The sequence below is a fragment of the Lampris incognitus genome, chromosome 7, assembly GCF_029633865.1.
Source record: "Lampris incognitus isolate fLamInc1 chromosome 7, fLamInc1.hap2, whole genome shotgun sequence".
NCBI lineage: Eukaryota > Metazoa > Chordata > Actinopteri > Lampriformes > Lampridae > Lampris > Lampris incognitus.
In genome coordinates this window covers 48,767-64,533 of record NC_079217.1, presented here as the reverse complement: position 1 = coordinate 64,533, position 15,767 = coordinate 48,767, and the positions used below count along the sequence as shown (strand labels likewise).

Sequence of the window (15,767 nt, the reverse complement as noted above, 5' to 3'; positions counted from 1 at the left end):
TTCAAAACTCGTCTATTTTTGCACCCTGCTTTCTGAGATAGTGTCACAGAACATGTGCATTACAATCATGAACTTCTACATTTTGTGCTCAGGACATTTGTGACCTTCCGCCTTTTTTGCTCGAGTCATTTTAGTTCTTAAGCAAGATTCACAGCCAGCATACAACGGAAGGGTTCAAGAAAGGAGAGCGATTGCGACATGTGGAGAAGTGCGTGAGTAGTGGCGGGGGGAGAAGGAAACTCGCAGTAGCTACCTGTATCTGCCAGCCAGATGTAAGTATTACTCTTGTGCAGACTCAGTAGGGTTTTTGATGCCTTATTTTTCTTTCAAATTTTTTGTCCAAATGAAAAAACCTTAAATTATTAGTCGCAGATTACTAAATTTCACATGAAAATACGAAATGCTGAGTAAAAATTTTGAGAAGCAACATTTTAACCTGAACTATGCCATGTGAACACGTCGGGAGCAGTGATGCTGTCTTTTTTAAACTATTGTCAGTTTGTAGTGCACGCGGCTAGGCCTATTATGCGCTCTGCATACATGCACAGATGTTTGCATTCATGTGTTGAAATGACTTATTTGTGGCACTTGAGGGCTGTAAGTAGTGCAGTCAATGGGATGACAGCCATCCCATGGTGCAGCAGTGAAAGAAGCCAGTCCCTCCTATCCTTCCTGAAGCGACTGAGGGCCTGTCAGGAGGCTTGGTGCCCCGGAGTACCCTGGGATAAAGAAGAAGCCCACAGTGCACTTTTGGGAAAGCCTGCTGGAGTAAGCACCCCCGCCTCTGTTTTCTGTCTCATTTCTCTGTCTTTTTCTTGTGTAGAGGAGCGGTGGCCAGGTGGACACCTTGTTTCTATCAATTTTGACCTTTCTGTCTCTGTCAGGATTATCTTATTTTTTCATCCTTCCTTTGCCTTCCTCCAATTCATTAGGGCCTACCCAAAAAGCACCCTGTAGTTGAGTTTTCAGTTCATTTGACCCAGCCACTTAACTGGTACCCTAGCTTCCTCCAAAATGAAAGGAAGTGGCTCTGGATGTAGCCATAGCTACCTTTTCAGTCTTACGTCTGTGGTCCATTCACTTGACAAAACATACATGAGAGTGGTCTGTTCACGCAGCACGAGACCATGTCCGACGTGGATGAAATCCTAGCCTTAAATGAAATGGTGAGGGACAACTTCGGTGTTGGGGTTTTTGGACTCCACAGTGACGTGCGCATGGCGTGTGTAAAAGGATGTTCCTCGAAGGAAGTTGCTCTGTTTATGGTCATTGAATAAAAACGGCCCAGACTGAGCAGAAGAGGAGAGTGAATGCAGAAGTGGTTAGATAAGAGGGTGTGTATAGCAGGGAGACCATTGCAGATGGATACGGTCCGCTGTCAAAAGAATATGAGTAGCTGCAGGTCAGAGGAAAACTGAAAGTCATAGATCAGTATGTCTTAGTAGTTGGAAGTGTATTCAGAATTGTTTATGGCTTGAAGGACATGTAGGTACATATTTAGACAGACAGCGTTATGTCTCTAGAAATGCATATGTATATCTTTGCCCGCAGCAAGTCGCTGACATGTAAGCATGGGGTCATGGGACATGAGTGGACTGTTTGATGAAGACCTCAGAGCTTCATAAAAGCGTCTATATAGATGACAACACTGTAAGAAAAGTAATCCTATGGTATTATGTATATAGTCCTGCTTGTGCTTATAAATTGAAATAATGAACAAGTAGATCTGATCAAAGTTTTGAGACTTGTGATATATGCCATATCTATATTTCCCTGCAGCCATGCTACGGGTGCATGTTTTAAAGTTTGACTTGATGACTTCCAGTAAACATGCCTCTCACACATCTATATCTGTCAACAGAGCCATTTCCTCTGTGTGAAGTATTAACGTGTTTGTGCTTGACAGCAGAGCCAAGTTCCTTTATAGGTACTGATGTGCCTTGTTATGAGTTGATGTACTTGTCATCAAAATCATCTCACTTTATAGAACTACCTAATAGCTTATTTCCACTCTAGTCCTCCAACGGTTAGGCTTACTCACTGTTTCCAGAAGGGGCAGCACAGTTCCCCTGCCCCCCTCTCTCACTCTGACTTCTACCCTCTCATTCTCCATTTGTCTTTTTCCATTTACAATTAGTCGTTGCTTGAAGTACAGCACATAAGTAGCACCTATCTACCTACCTACCTACCTACCTACCTACCTACCTACCTACCTACCTACCTACCTACCTATCTACCTACCTACCTACCTACCTACCTACCTACCTACCTACCTACCTACCTACCTACCTATCTACCTATATACTACCTACCTACAAACTACCTACATACCTACCTACCTACCTACCTACCTACCTACCTACCTACCTACCTACCTACCTACCTACCTACCTACCTACCTACCTACCTACAAACTACCTACCTACCTACCTACCTACCTATCTATCTACCTATATACTATCTACCTACAAACTACCTACCTACATACTATCTACCTACCTACCTACCTACCTACCTACCTACCTACCTGGCTGTCTACTACCTACCTACCTACCTACCTACCTACCTACCTACCTACCTACCTACCTACCTACCTACCTACCTACCTACCTACCTACCTATATACTATCTACCTATATACCTACATACCATCTACTGAAATACTACCTACCTACCTACCTACCTACCTACCTACCTACATATACTATCTACCGACATATTACCTACCTACCTACCTACATATACTATCTACCGACATACTACCTACCTACTTACATACATACATACTATCTACCTACCTACCTACCTACCTACCTACCTACCTACCTACCTACCTACCTACCTACCTACCTACCTACCTACCTACATGCCTACCTACCTATCTATCTATCTATCTATCTATATACTATCTACCTATCTACCTACAAACTACCTACCTACATACTATCTACTGACATACTACCTACCTACCTACCTACTATCTACCTACCTACATACCTACCTACATGCATACTATCTATCTACATACTACCTACCTATTTACCTAGCTAGCTAGCTATCTAGATACATTTCTACTTGCCCACCATCTCACCTACCTAGGTATGGAAAACGGCTCTCTGTAGGCTGTCAGTCTCTTAGTGAAAAAACTTGATTTAAAAAAAAAGTTTCCCTGCGAAACAGCTTCTGTATCACTTCATACACTGAGGTGGGTTTTTTTCTGTCTGTTTGTGTGTATGTCTGTCTCTCTTCAGAGTTTCTTGGTTTTGAGGGATCCCAAGACGTCTCAGCCAGCTCTACTGTGTGTATCTACAGGAGAAAAGAATGAAGGAGTTGAGGATTACCATATAAAATGCACCAGCACAGGTAGGGACACACCACATGTGAAACACACTAACATTTCACTCACTGCACATACTGCCTTGTATCTTGCATATATCTCCTTCAGAAAGTGTGTGTGTGTGTGAGAGAGAGAGAGTGTGAGAGGGCGAGAGAGAGAGAGAGAGAGAGAGAGAGAGAGAGAGAGAGAGAGAGAGAGAGAGAGAGAGAGAGAGAGAGAGAGAGAGAGAGAGAGAGAGAGGGAGGGCGAGAGAGAGAGCGATACAGAGGGTAAGAAAGTCCGTTTTCTTCTCGTTTCACTTTTTGTATTTGGTTGGTGGTGTGGTGTCTTTTTTTTTTTACCTTTTGTCTGCATTTGCCCAGTCTTTTTCTTGTTAGGCGTGCATCATCCATTGTTTCTAATGCTGGCAAATTCTCAGAGTCTAATATAACTGTCTTTGTGATGCGAGGATTAATCGATGAACAGGAAAACCTCACTTGGTTGGCAGAGGAAAGTAGGGCAGTTTAGGGCAGTTGGGCCACTAGGGTTATCAAATTAGCATGTCTCCTTAATGTTCTTCCTACCTCATTAGTAAGGCTCATTAGTACATTCTGGTAACCGCAATGCCAACTCCCCCTTAGCACTGGTCAGACCTACACACCTCCACCTTTATATACCTTACATTGCAGACAAATGCATCCTGGCCAAAGGCCACAAGGGTGGCTGAACCCTCTGGTTTAAAGTGCCCTGTGGCACAAAAACTGCTTTGTGTGTAATGAAAGACTTAAATAATTCTACAACTTTATGAAAAGAAGACATAATAAAGCTGTCGGCGGCAGCCACACCAACATGTACTTGGCTGTGCCGAATGACAGAAGCTAAGCAGGTATGGGCTTGGCTAGTGTAGTGATATAACGCCATGTATATACACTGGAACTACACTAGGTGTTATGTACTACCCGGACTGTTATTATGGTTACACCACTACCATGTATGGTTATTACGTCTGCCTATTGAGCCACGATTAAACCTGAGTTCTATAACCCGGTGTGGTCATTGATCCTCGACCAATACTACCCCAAGTATTACTTCAGCTAGTACAGCACGCCATACAGTCCTCTCCACATTCTGGATTTTCAAAGTCTAATAACTTTGTCCAAAAATAAATAAATAGATAAATAAAGATACAGACCTGCCGCTCACTGAATTCTCCTAAAATTACATATATTTGCATTTAAAATGAGTAGATCAACTGCACGAAAAAAAGGTATGATAAAATCTACCTAAAACGAACATGAGCGGTTGTAATTTGCGTGTGATCGTGCGTGTCATACCAGTATTTATGACGTGTGTTGGTCACGTCGTTTCCTTCGTTAAGTTCATTGCTCGGTCCTAGAAACACACTAGCATTCCCCAGAGCAGAGAAATAGTCTAAACTTGATTTCTGATTATTGCCAACATGTCTGGTTACAGACGCCATTACAGACACACCATGACTACCACCAAGGCACTGCAGTATTTACAGGCATTGGACAGCAGCCATTTTAAATTGTTTGAAAAATAGTATTAAAGTTGTTAAAATGTTAATTTTGGTGTCAGTTAGTTTCTTAACAGACATACTAACATATGTAATACATTAATATCTCAATTGGATATTTATCTTGACAGAATATAGAGTTTAAAAACCGTGGTGGTCAAAATGACCGCCTATGGTCATTCTAGTAGTTTTTAAGTTCCGGTCGTTGTTTGGGACTGTTTCAATGGTTATTTTCAGTTCTTTTTACATGTCACGTTTTATAGGCCTTGTTACGTTTGTTAGATTAGCAATATGTGTTTTCCGTTTTGTTTTTCAGGTAATATTTTCCCTTTTTCAATTTTGGTATACAAGTTCGACCATGTCTCTGAAGTGTAAATTGTTTAAAAATAGTATTATAGTTGTTAAAATTTTCATTTTGGTGTCAGTCGTTTCCTAACAGACATACTAACATATGCAATGCATTGATATCTCAATTGCGTATTTATCTTGACAGAATATAGAGTTTAAAAACCAGCGGTCATTTTGACCAACCATGGTCGTTTTAGGTAGGAGTGAAATCCCGGTCATGCCATTGTTCACCCATTGCTGAAGAAACCTAATTTAGATCCCCTGTCCTTAAGTAACTAAATACTAATCTCCAAGTTGTCTTTTTTATCTAAGGTTCTGGAGAGAGTAATTTCATCTCAATTGATGTCCTTTATGAACCCTCATAGTGTTTTTAACAGTTTCCAGTCTGGTTTTTACAGCACTTCATAGTACCAAGACAGCTCTTGTTAAGGTCGCTAATGACCTACTGCTGACTAGACAGAGGTGACTGCTCGATTTTAGTTCTTTTAGACTTAAGTGCTGCCTTTGACACAGTCGATCACAACATCTTACATCGCTTAGAGACTTGGGTTGGCATCAAGGGCTCGACTCTTAGTTTATTACACTCTTACCTCACCAACAGAACTTTTTCTGTTGTTCTGGGTAACTCTACCTCCTCAGTGGCTCAGTTGAGTTGTGGTGTCCCTCAAGGCTCAGTTCTTGGATCCCTTCTCTTTTGTATATACATGCTGCCCCTTGGCCAGGTTGTTCAAAATCATGAAGTGCTTTACCTTTTTTATGCTGATGATACTCAGTCATACATGGTATTAAAACCCACAGATCCTAGCGCCCTAGCAAATCTTACAATTTGCCTCTCTGACATTAAATCCTGGATGTCTGCACATTTTCTCAAATTTAATGATGATAAGTCCGAGGTCACTCTATTCAGCCCCGAATAGTCCATCAGCCCTTTTGTTACTAATCTTGGTGATCTGTCAGGTAGTATTAAGCAGGCTGCTAGGAATCTTGGGGTAATATTCTATGCTAACTTCAGTTTTGATAATCAAATCAAACTTGTTGTTCAGTCATGCTTTTTCCAGCTCAAGCTAATCTCCAAAATTAGGTAATTTTTATCAATTGCTGACCTGCAAAAAGTTGTGCATGCTTTTATCTACTCTCGGCTTTACTATTGACTTTATGTTGGTATCAGCAAGGGCTCCCTCTACCACGTGCAGCTGGTACAAAAAGCCACTGCTTGGCTCATCAGGACAAAGAGGCATGACCATATCACTGCTGTGCTTGCTTCCCAGCATTGGCTCCCTGTTATATTTCAAATTGATTTTAAAATTTTATTGCTCACTTTTAAGGCTTTAAATGGTCTTGTGCCTACATACATTTCTGATTTATTGACCTGGTATACACACCCTCTCGACCATTAAGATCCACAGATGGAGCCCTGCTGGTTATTCCCAGGTCTTGGTTAGTTACAAAGGGTGATCGGACTTTTGCTGTTAGAGCCCCACACTAGGGAATTCTCTTCCTGTCGAACTAAGTCGAAACAAGCCTCTAATGCGTTTAAATCTTGTCTTGAGGCTTCTCTTTTTATGAAAGCTTTTACAAATGCTTGATATTTGTTTTTATTTATTTATACTGTTTTTATTTTTATGCTTACTTATTTGGGCTTACTCTTCTTTTTTTGCCTTGTCTGGTTTTATTTCTTTGTACAGCATTTTTTAAACACTGTTTTAGAAAAGTACTTTAAAAATAAAGTTGTGATTATTATTATTATTATTATTATTACTTGGATGGAAGACCTCCTGGGAAAACTGAGTTGCTGTTGGAAGTAGTGTTGGTGGGCCAGTAGGAGGCAGTCTTCCCTCTGGCCCTAATAAGAAAAAAATCCCAAATGCCCCAGTGCAGTGACGGGGACACTGTGCCGTAGGAGATGCTGTCCTTCGGGGGAGACGTTAAACCAAGGTCGTGACTCACTGTGGTCATTAAAGATCCCATGGCACTTATCACAAAGAGTAGGGGGTTTCCTGGTGTCTTGGCAAAATTCCCAATCTGGCTCTCTCATCTGGCCACCTAATCATCCTCCCATGTAATTGGCTCAATGGTTCCTCCCTCTCCACTTCAAGCTGACGTGTGCTGAGCGTTCTGGCGCAAAATGGCTGTCATGCATCACTCAGGTGGTGCTGCACATTGGTGGGGATTGAGATGAGGCTCCCCCCTTCAATGTGGAGCACTTTGGGTGTCTAGATGAAGTGCAATAAAATGTAATCCATCATCATTGTTTTTCTTTGAAAGTCAAATCTCCATATTTTGACTTCTTTTTTCAAGATGCTGGATATGTTTCTCTCTCTCTCTCTCTCTCTCTCTCTCTCTCTCTCTCTCTCTCTCTCTCTCTCTCTCTCTCTCTCTCTCTCACACACACACACACACACACACACACACACACACACACACACACACACACACACACACACACACACACACACACACACACACACATACACATTTAGTACCAGTCAAAAGTTTGGACACAGCTGAATGATTCTTGAAGTCAGTGCATATTTCAGAATGTCTTTCCAAAACAATTTTAAAATAAAACAATTTTAAATGCCCCCCACCCCAACATGGCTTCATTTAGTTCTTGAGTGAAATTAGTGAAAATAAAGAAAAACCCTATTATGGACAGGTCAAGTCAAGTCACGTCAATTTTATTTGTATAGCCCAGTATCATAAATTACAGCTTTGCCAACCATTTGTTGGGTGCTGTGTATCTTGGCCATATGTCCAAGCTCCCTCATAACGTCTTGTCTCTGCCGCTCTCTCTGTTCCAGACATCCAGCTCTGCCAGTCTCAGCTAGGTTTCTGTGACTTGTCTCAGCTCGTGCTCTTCTACTCTCTGACAAGGCGAGTAAGTTCTCATTTCCATGTGGATATCCATCGGTTTGTGTGGTTTATCACATGCAAACCCAGCCAGACGGTGAAAGACAGTCTGGTAGCGAGGATAAAGATGCAGCGATGACCGTGTAATCCCATGTGGCCGAACAGATGTCACGTGGCTTTAACACTTTACGGGTTACAGCTTTGTTCCCTGTTCCAGGAAACGCTCATGAAGAAAGGCATGCACTTCACATACTGCCATGCACTTTGGATAGATGCACCTGAATAATCAGCAAATGCTAAAAATTCCTTTTCCCCGCAAAGGATCCAACAACCCTCCAACATGTTCAGCAGCAGCACGGAAGTCCCCGTGTGGAAAAAGAAGTCATGGTCTTCTCACGTATTTAATAATGGGGAGAAGAAATGTCTCTGTTGTGTCAGTTGCATGTCATCAAAAGTTCATTCTAAGGGAGCGTCCGGGTGGCATGGCACTCTTGTTCTGTTGCCTACCAACACGGGGGTCGCCGGTTTGAATCCCCATGTTGCCTCCGCCTTGTTCGGATGTCCCTCCAGACACAATTGGCCGTGTCTGTGGGTGGGAAGCCGGACGTGGGTATGTGTCCTGGTCGCTGCACTAGCACCCCCTCTGGTTGGTCGGGGCGCCTGTTTGGGGGGAGGGGTAATTGGGGGGGAATAGCGTGATCCTCCCACGTGCTACGCCCCCCTGGTGAAACTCCTCACTGTCAGGTGAAAAGAAGCGGCTGGCGACTCCACGTGTATGGGAGGAGGCATGTGGTAGTCTGCAGCCCTCCCCAGATTGACTGAGGGGGTGCAGCAGCGACTGGGACAACTCTGAAAAAAGTGGGGTAATTGGCTGGATATAATTGGGGAGAAAAAGGGGGGAAAATGTTTCATTCTAATCTAAGAAGATATACTCACAATTCTGAGTTGATTGCAAAAGAGTTCCTCAGAAACACGTTTTGGTAACTTTGTAAATACCCGATCTCAGTGGCGAGATGTGTTGTACTGACGTGTGTTCAAAGTGGGGACAGTTTGTGAGACTGTGGTCTCGGGGGTCACCTGGACATCTGACCAACTCACTTTTAACCCACGCTGTCAAACAAACGCTAAGTTGTTTTTATCCTTGTCTTTCTCTCTCTCAGGGATGTGTTGGCCGCTTGTCTGTCCATTCCTTCGTGGATCTACAGTGTAACAGAACAGACACAGGCCCGTCTCTCTCAGCTGGAGCCCAGTAAATCTTTTCTTTTCTTAACAATCCCTCTGCTCATATTACATGCCAGAAGCTGTGTTGTATGGGATGTCAGTGGAAAGGTGTTTTAAGCACTCAGTGGGTTAGTGAGTTGGCCAGTAATTTTTTTTTTACCTTGTAAACGTTTGGATGTTGGGGACCAGCTGACTTGTTGAACCCATATTTGGTAATCATTGCTTAGGCTTATATTTGACACACAACTATTTTATTTTAATCTTTCTTATGTAGAATCCTGGCTCTACACACTCCCTGATCTGCAAACAGAGTGCCTGACCCACAAAGCCCCAAACACTGTCATGTGCACAATACAGGTATGGAGCTGTGTGTGTGTGGGTGCATGTGTGTGTGGCTTGCTCATGTTGATGTTAATGCAGGTGTGTGCATGTGTGTTTGTGTAACTGTGCTTGCATGTGACTGCACAGGTTATAGAATTATATGTCTGATATATTGTAGACAGTGCATGTCGGAAGCAACTAATTTGGTCATATATTTAGAAATCAAACCCACGGTTACTGCCAGTGTCCCAACACCTTACCAAACAGTGAACACAGTGGCTGTGTTTTGCAATGACACTTGTGTGTGGGTTCCACTTTGCTTCATACTCAGAAAAGTAATAATGTTGCACTTCCTTAAATCTTTCACTGGGTGTGGGTGTGTGTGTGTGTGTGTGTGTGTGTGTGTGTGTGTGTGCTTGTTATCTCAGCTTACATCAGGCAGCAGAGCCCTTTGTTTCATCAACCCCCTTTACCTCCATGAGCAAGGCGATGACTGGCTGACAAACCAGCCACCTACTCCTCTGTGCCCTTCACAGCTGACCAGTAAAAGACAGGAGAGACGCCTTAGTTCCACGAGGCCATGGGAAGGGGTGGGGCTAAAGAACAGACGAGCCATCTCACTGGACCAGGAAAGTTATACTGCTAGCCCTGACATTTCAAGTAAGGAAGTTGTAATCATTATGACATGGTTTAACTCAGCCAGATGGACCGTGGATCAGAGAGTGTCTGTATCTCAGGCACGGTAGCTGTTAACAGCCAAAAAGAAAGAAAAAAAAAGAATCAACAGTTTACAGTTTTACCAGCCCTTTTTCATGGAACCGTTGAGCCTCTATGGCCAGTCAGGTCTTGGTTGTGAATGTGGTCGGGGTTTCACTACAAGCAGACAGAAATAGTTTAGAGCCGTGCTACAAACCGCCCCCTTAACCCTAGACCTCGTTTTGGAGTGATGCTTGAGTTTGAGTGCAAGTGAAGTACCAGTGAGGGCCACTAGGGGGAGAAGTGCTGGGGAGGGAGGGGATATAAATTCCCCACCTTTTGTGTCGATATGGTATGTCAGTTCCTACAGTGCATAAAGGACTGCATGTTATACTTGCATAAAGAGGAACAGACCAACACATATGGGCAGAAATGAGTGCAACACCACCGGCCTACCAAAAAAAGTAACTAAGGTTATAATGTCTGACATGACACACACTGACACATATTTGATACCTTGTATTGTATTTTCTTTATGTTTTTGTTTCATTTTTCAGAGCATAGAACATTTTCTCCAAATTCTAAACGCAATATGGCAGCAACAAAAAAAAAGCTTGTTCATGTTTGTGGTTAATTGATTCATCAGCTGCCATTCTGTAAAAATGGTTGTTGCAGGTGAACTCGCCTGTGCCCTATGACTCGCTTTTAAACCTGCACCTTAGTTTCTGCCATCACTTGGAGGGCTAAACAGCCGCTTACTCGTTCAGTTTGGCCTCTCTGTGAGCGCTACCACACACAAACTCCTACTCAACAATCATATTCTTATTGATCTGCTGTGTACATATGTTAAAGCTCAGTGTAGATTCAAGTAGTGGTTTGAGTGTGTACAAATGATCTTTTTCATAGCGTTCACAGTCTGTGTTTGCCTTATCAAGGTCAAATCAGAGCCCAGTCAGCCGATTCAACAAGTTTCCCCCCTACCCCAACACCAGCTGCCATAGCAGAGGTGGTCCTGAGGCAAACCAGCCTAGGTACTTCCTCCAATCCCCGCTCGAGAGCAGGGAGCCAGGCGAGCGTACCAGCAACCACCTCCTCTACCCCCTCAGTATCTGGGACACTAGCTAGCTCAGTCTCCGAGCTGCAGTATTTCAGCAGTCCCGTGCCCCAGTCTCCTCACAGAGTGTCCTGGATTGAGGACGGGGTCTGGCTGGCCCCTCCCAGGCCCCCCCAGGAGCCCAATCTGACAGAACTGGACTCACTGTCCATCAGCAGTGTCGAGGAGGAGCAGGAGACGCCATCCGCAGGCTCCACCCACAACCAACTATCCGCACAACGGTTGGCTGACAAGGTCAAGCACCGCCTGTCAGCAGTGGGGCAGGTGATAGGCGGGCTGGTTTGTCAGGAGAAAAGACTGACCAACCGGGTGGTGGAGCTGAGCCAGCGGAAGGACGGGACATTTGCGGAGGCGGTTCGAGAATTCATTGAGGCAACACTGAGGGAAGGGCTTGACCCCAGTGAGGTCACAGGGACAGAGTTCTTACAGAAAGTGAGGTCATCGCTGTCAGAGCTGAGAGACACCCTGCTGGACTATCCAGAGATCCAGGCGCTGTTGGACAGCATGACTGACACATCTGACTCGGAGATAGGTGAGACAACAAACTCACAGAGGTTATCTGGTCTCTGCTATGTAGAAGATAGAATTTGGCCCCTTTAAAGCTCAGTTTCAGTCAAAAAACATCAGCTGTAATTCTGCCCTTACACACTGAATTCACACAATTTACAGATTTAAAATTTTTTTTTTTTTTAAATTTTAACTAAAGACAGCTGTTATTTCTCTTTGCTGACTTATCCACTTTTCATTCCTGGTCCATTCTCCTGCAGATTCCATGGTGGAGCTGTCCCTGCACAAGGTGGCTCTGAAGCCTATTTCCACCCAACTCTACTCCTCCATCCACGTCGCCCGTAGCCACAATGGCACCCTGCTGCATCTTCAGAGCAACCAGCGAGTGCTGGAGGGACGAGGGGTGGAAGAGCTGGGTGGGTCAGCGGGAGCAGGAGTGCCTGACCCCCCCACCCTGGAGCACATACAACAGAGGTGGGGCCGTATGCATTCTGCCTACTCCCCAAGCAAGAAGGTCCAGATCCTGCTCAAGGTCTGCAAGAGCATCTACCACAGCATGAATGCCAATACTAGCCCAGGTAGGCGGGAGTTAAGTGTATGGTGTTTATGTAGAGCTCGCTATTGGGTGGGTCTGTTATTGTGCCTGTCTGTCGCTTTTTCCTGTTTACCTTCCTGCTGGCCTTGTTTTTGGAAGTCTGTTAAGTTGTTGGATATACAGATATGACAAATTAAAGGAAGGGGACTCTGTTAAGCTGTGGGGGGCATTTTCCTGGCATGGTGTGTCCCCTTAGAGGGAAGGGTCACTGCAAATCAATACAAAGCTATTCTGAGTGATCACCTTTATCCTATGATGAGACATTTCGATCCTGATGGGAGTGGTCTCTTCCAGGATGACAATGCCTCCATCCACAGGACACGAGGGGTCACTGAACAGTTTGATGAGGATGAAAATGATGTAAATCATATGCTATGGTCCTCACACTCACCAGATCTCAACCCAATTAAACACCTAGAATGGTGTCCATCCCTCCAGTAGAGTTCAGAGATTTGTAGAATCTATCAAAAGGAGCACTGAAACTGTTCTGGGGGCTGCCATATGTCATCCATCTGTAAATGTCAAGTCACGTTTATTCGAAGGTCCGCACTCTTTCTCCCTAATACACAATTTATTTGGACATCCACAAAGTGACGTTCTCGAAACGTCATTTTGTGGATGTCCAAATAAATTTTGGACATCTTTGTTTTTGGTCCAGCACCTGATTTAAAGTTTTTGTGCTGTGTGCATTCTATTTCTTTTGATAAGTCACATTTATTCCCATTTTCTCCTAACATACTTTATACTTTCCTCTCATCTCCTCTAGGTGTGGTGTTTGGAGCAGATGATTTCTTGCCCTGTCTGACATGGGTGCTGCTCCGTAGTGACTTGGTCACCTTACAGCTGGACACTGACTACATGATGGAGCTGCTGGACCCCACACAGCTACAGGGAGAGGGTGAGGCAAACGCACACACACCAACACAGAACTCCTCAAACAGAGACAAAGACACTCCACTGTGCTCACACGTGTCACCATATAATCTCTCTCTTGCTCTCTCTCTCATCTTGTCTCTCTGTGTTCCTCCATCCCAACAGGTGGTTACTACTTGACAACTCTATACAGTTCTCTCTATTATATCAGCAGCTTCCAGCCACGATTGGCTGCCCGCCAACTCAGCATAGAAGCCCAGCAGTCTATCAACCGATGGCATCGCAGGCGCACACTATACTGCAACCAGTCACGGCGCACCAAGCATCGCCAGACCATTCGCCGGCAGGCCTACAAGGATAAGAGGAACAGCAGAAGCTCTGAGGTAGCGGCAGGAGGGGACCAGGAAGGCAAAAGTGGGGGAGAAAGTGACTCCATGAAAATGGCTGCCACAAGTGATGATGCTGACTCGCAGCAGCAGACAGTACCCAACACGGAGGCCATTGAGAAAATCAGAGAGGAGACGAAGAAAAGGCAGGGAGCTGAGGACGAATCAAAATTGTTAGCTTCATCATTGCAGCACCCACCTCTGGGACAGAAGAAACTATTGCTTGAAGATGATGATCCGCAGTCAGTTAGTAGAGCAAGTGAGGAGGCCGCTGCTGCGAAGGAGGGGGAGAAGGAAGAGAGATAGGAAAGGACAGTGGAGAACACTGAGGAAGAAAGAAAAGGAAGGGTGCTGAGGGTGAGACGCAGCAGGCCCCTGTCCACGGGAGGGCCCATTATCTTCATACTCCATGGACCAAGTAGTTAGAGGCAGGGGAGTAGTGAGTGAGCTTACCAGCTGTTACAAGTTGTCATGTAGTCAGACACCCCTGGATCTTCAACCGACACACCGGGATTAGGCTTCTCTCTCTCTCGCTTTCTCTATCCCCCCCCCCCTCTATCCCTGTAGAGACCATCAGCAAACACGCTGATCAATGTCATAAAGCTGATTCAGGAGCGATGTTGATGTAGGGTTTGGTAGCCACACAAGTGGCTTTTCTGAAATGCAGTAGAAAGTCTTTCATATGGTATGTTGATTAATTTATATTTATGTATTTGTATTGGTGAATGTAACAAATAACGTTCCATCAGACAAAATTAATAAAGCACAGACAAATGAAAAACACTGATGTGGCTCACTTGTAGTGAAAACTGAACAAAGACAACATGCTTTTTGAACATGTCTGGTATTTTTGTGCTCTGGGTTTAAAGGTCGGCCCTTGCCATTCTTTGTAAACTACATTGGTACTGGTCCTGTAGGAACTGTTCGTGCTTCACCTTACACAGTAAATCCCCCTCGTCCTTAACGACTTGTAGACTACTGTTACTCCCTTGTGTGCAACCAAAAACCTGTTAAGGCAAGACCCAGAGAAGACGAAATCGAAACAACAAGTTCTCATAACATGTAATTAAACTCTTGCAGTAATCTCAATACCAACTCTTCTGTTTGTTTCCCTTAAAGCTGTTAGATTTGTCACGGGTGAAATGGTATGTGTTTTCCCTCTTTTGACCACAAGGGCGCAGCATTGCACGCCTTGAGAGGGCATTGGGGACTTTACATAGTTTCATTGACGGTAATGTCTAGCTGCAGATGGTGCAGCGGTGCTATAACGTACTCGGAGTGTGTAGGCACGTGACGTGTTATGAACAGCATGTGATGACACTGGCAGAATGCAGAAATGTTACTGCAACTTCCAAATCAAGATTCATAACATGAGCACTTCATATGGCTTGATTAGATCATACCCCCGCTGGTCTTCTTTTAGGTATTCTCATACAAATTAAGTACACACAATAACATGCGCCCCCCCCCACACACACACACACACAAACGAACATACAAACATACAAAGACTTAATCAGTGCATATGCATTTGCTACATACACTTGTAAATTCTGAATACAGGCGGCCTCTTATGAAGATGTCTGGGCTCGGCACAAGCACACATAAATACTCACAGCTTCACACATCTCCACATATGGAACCGTCTCATTGCTGAATTCTAAATGACCAAGCCAATCAAATTTGCCTAATGAGACATCTGGCATTGTGCCTGCATATGGATGCCAAGCCCAGAAACAGCTGGACCTTCATACACTCACGCATGTTCTCAGGCTTGCTCTCTGTCTCTCTGTCTCTGTCTCTCTGTCTCTCTCCCTCTGTCTCTCCCTCTCTCTGTCTCCCTCTCTCTGTCTCTCTCTGTCTCTCTCCCTCTGTCTCTCCCTCTCTCTGTCTCTGTCTCTCTCCCTCTGTCTCTCTCCCTCTGTCTCTCCCTCTCTCTGTCTCTCTGTCTCTGTCTCTCTCTGTCTCTCTCCCTCTGTCTCTCCCTCTGTCTGTCTCTGTCT

At 44.4% G+C, this 15,767-nt stretch overlaps 1 protein-coding gene across 1 annotated transcript; it reads left to right on the top strand.

Annotated features, from left to right (window-relative positions):
• The first annotated feature begins 570 nt into the window (after window positions 1–570).
• Window positions 571–14,388, top strand: rinl (Ras and Rab interactor-like). The gene is made up of 10 exons (XM_056283649.1): window positions 571–768; window positions 3,252–3,363; window positions 8,003–8,075; window positions 9,212–9,300; window positions 9,547–9,629; window positions 10,022–10,253; window positions 11,225–11,935; window positions 12,171–12,488; window positions 13,272–13,403; window positions 13,544–14,388. Exons 1-10 carry the CDS (start codon window positions 571–573, stop codon window positions 14,068–14,070), a joined length of 2,475 nt encoding a protein of 824 aa, XP_056139624.1. The 3' UTR covers window positions 14,071–14,388.
• Window positions 14,389–15,767: the final 1,379 nt, after the last annotated feature.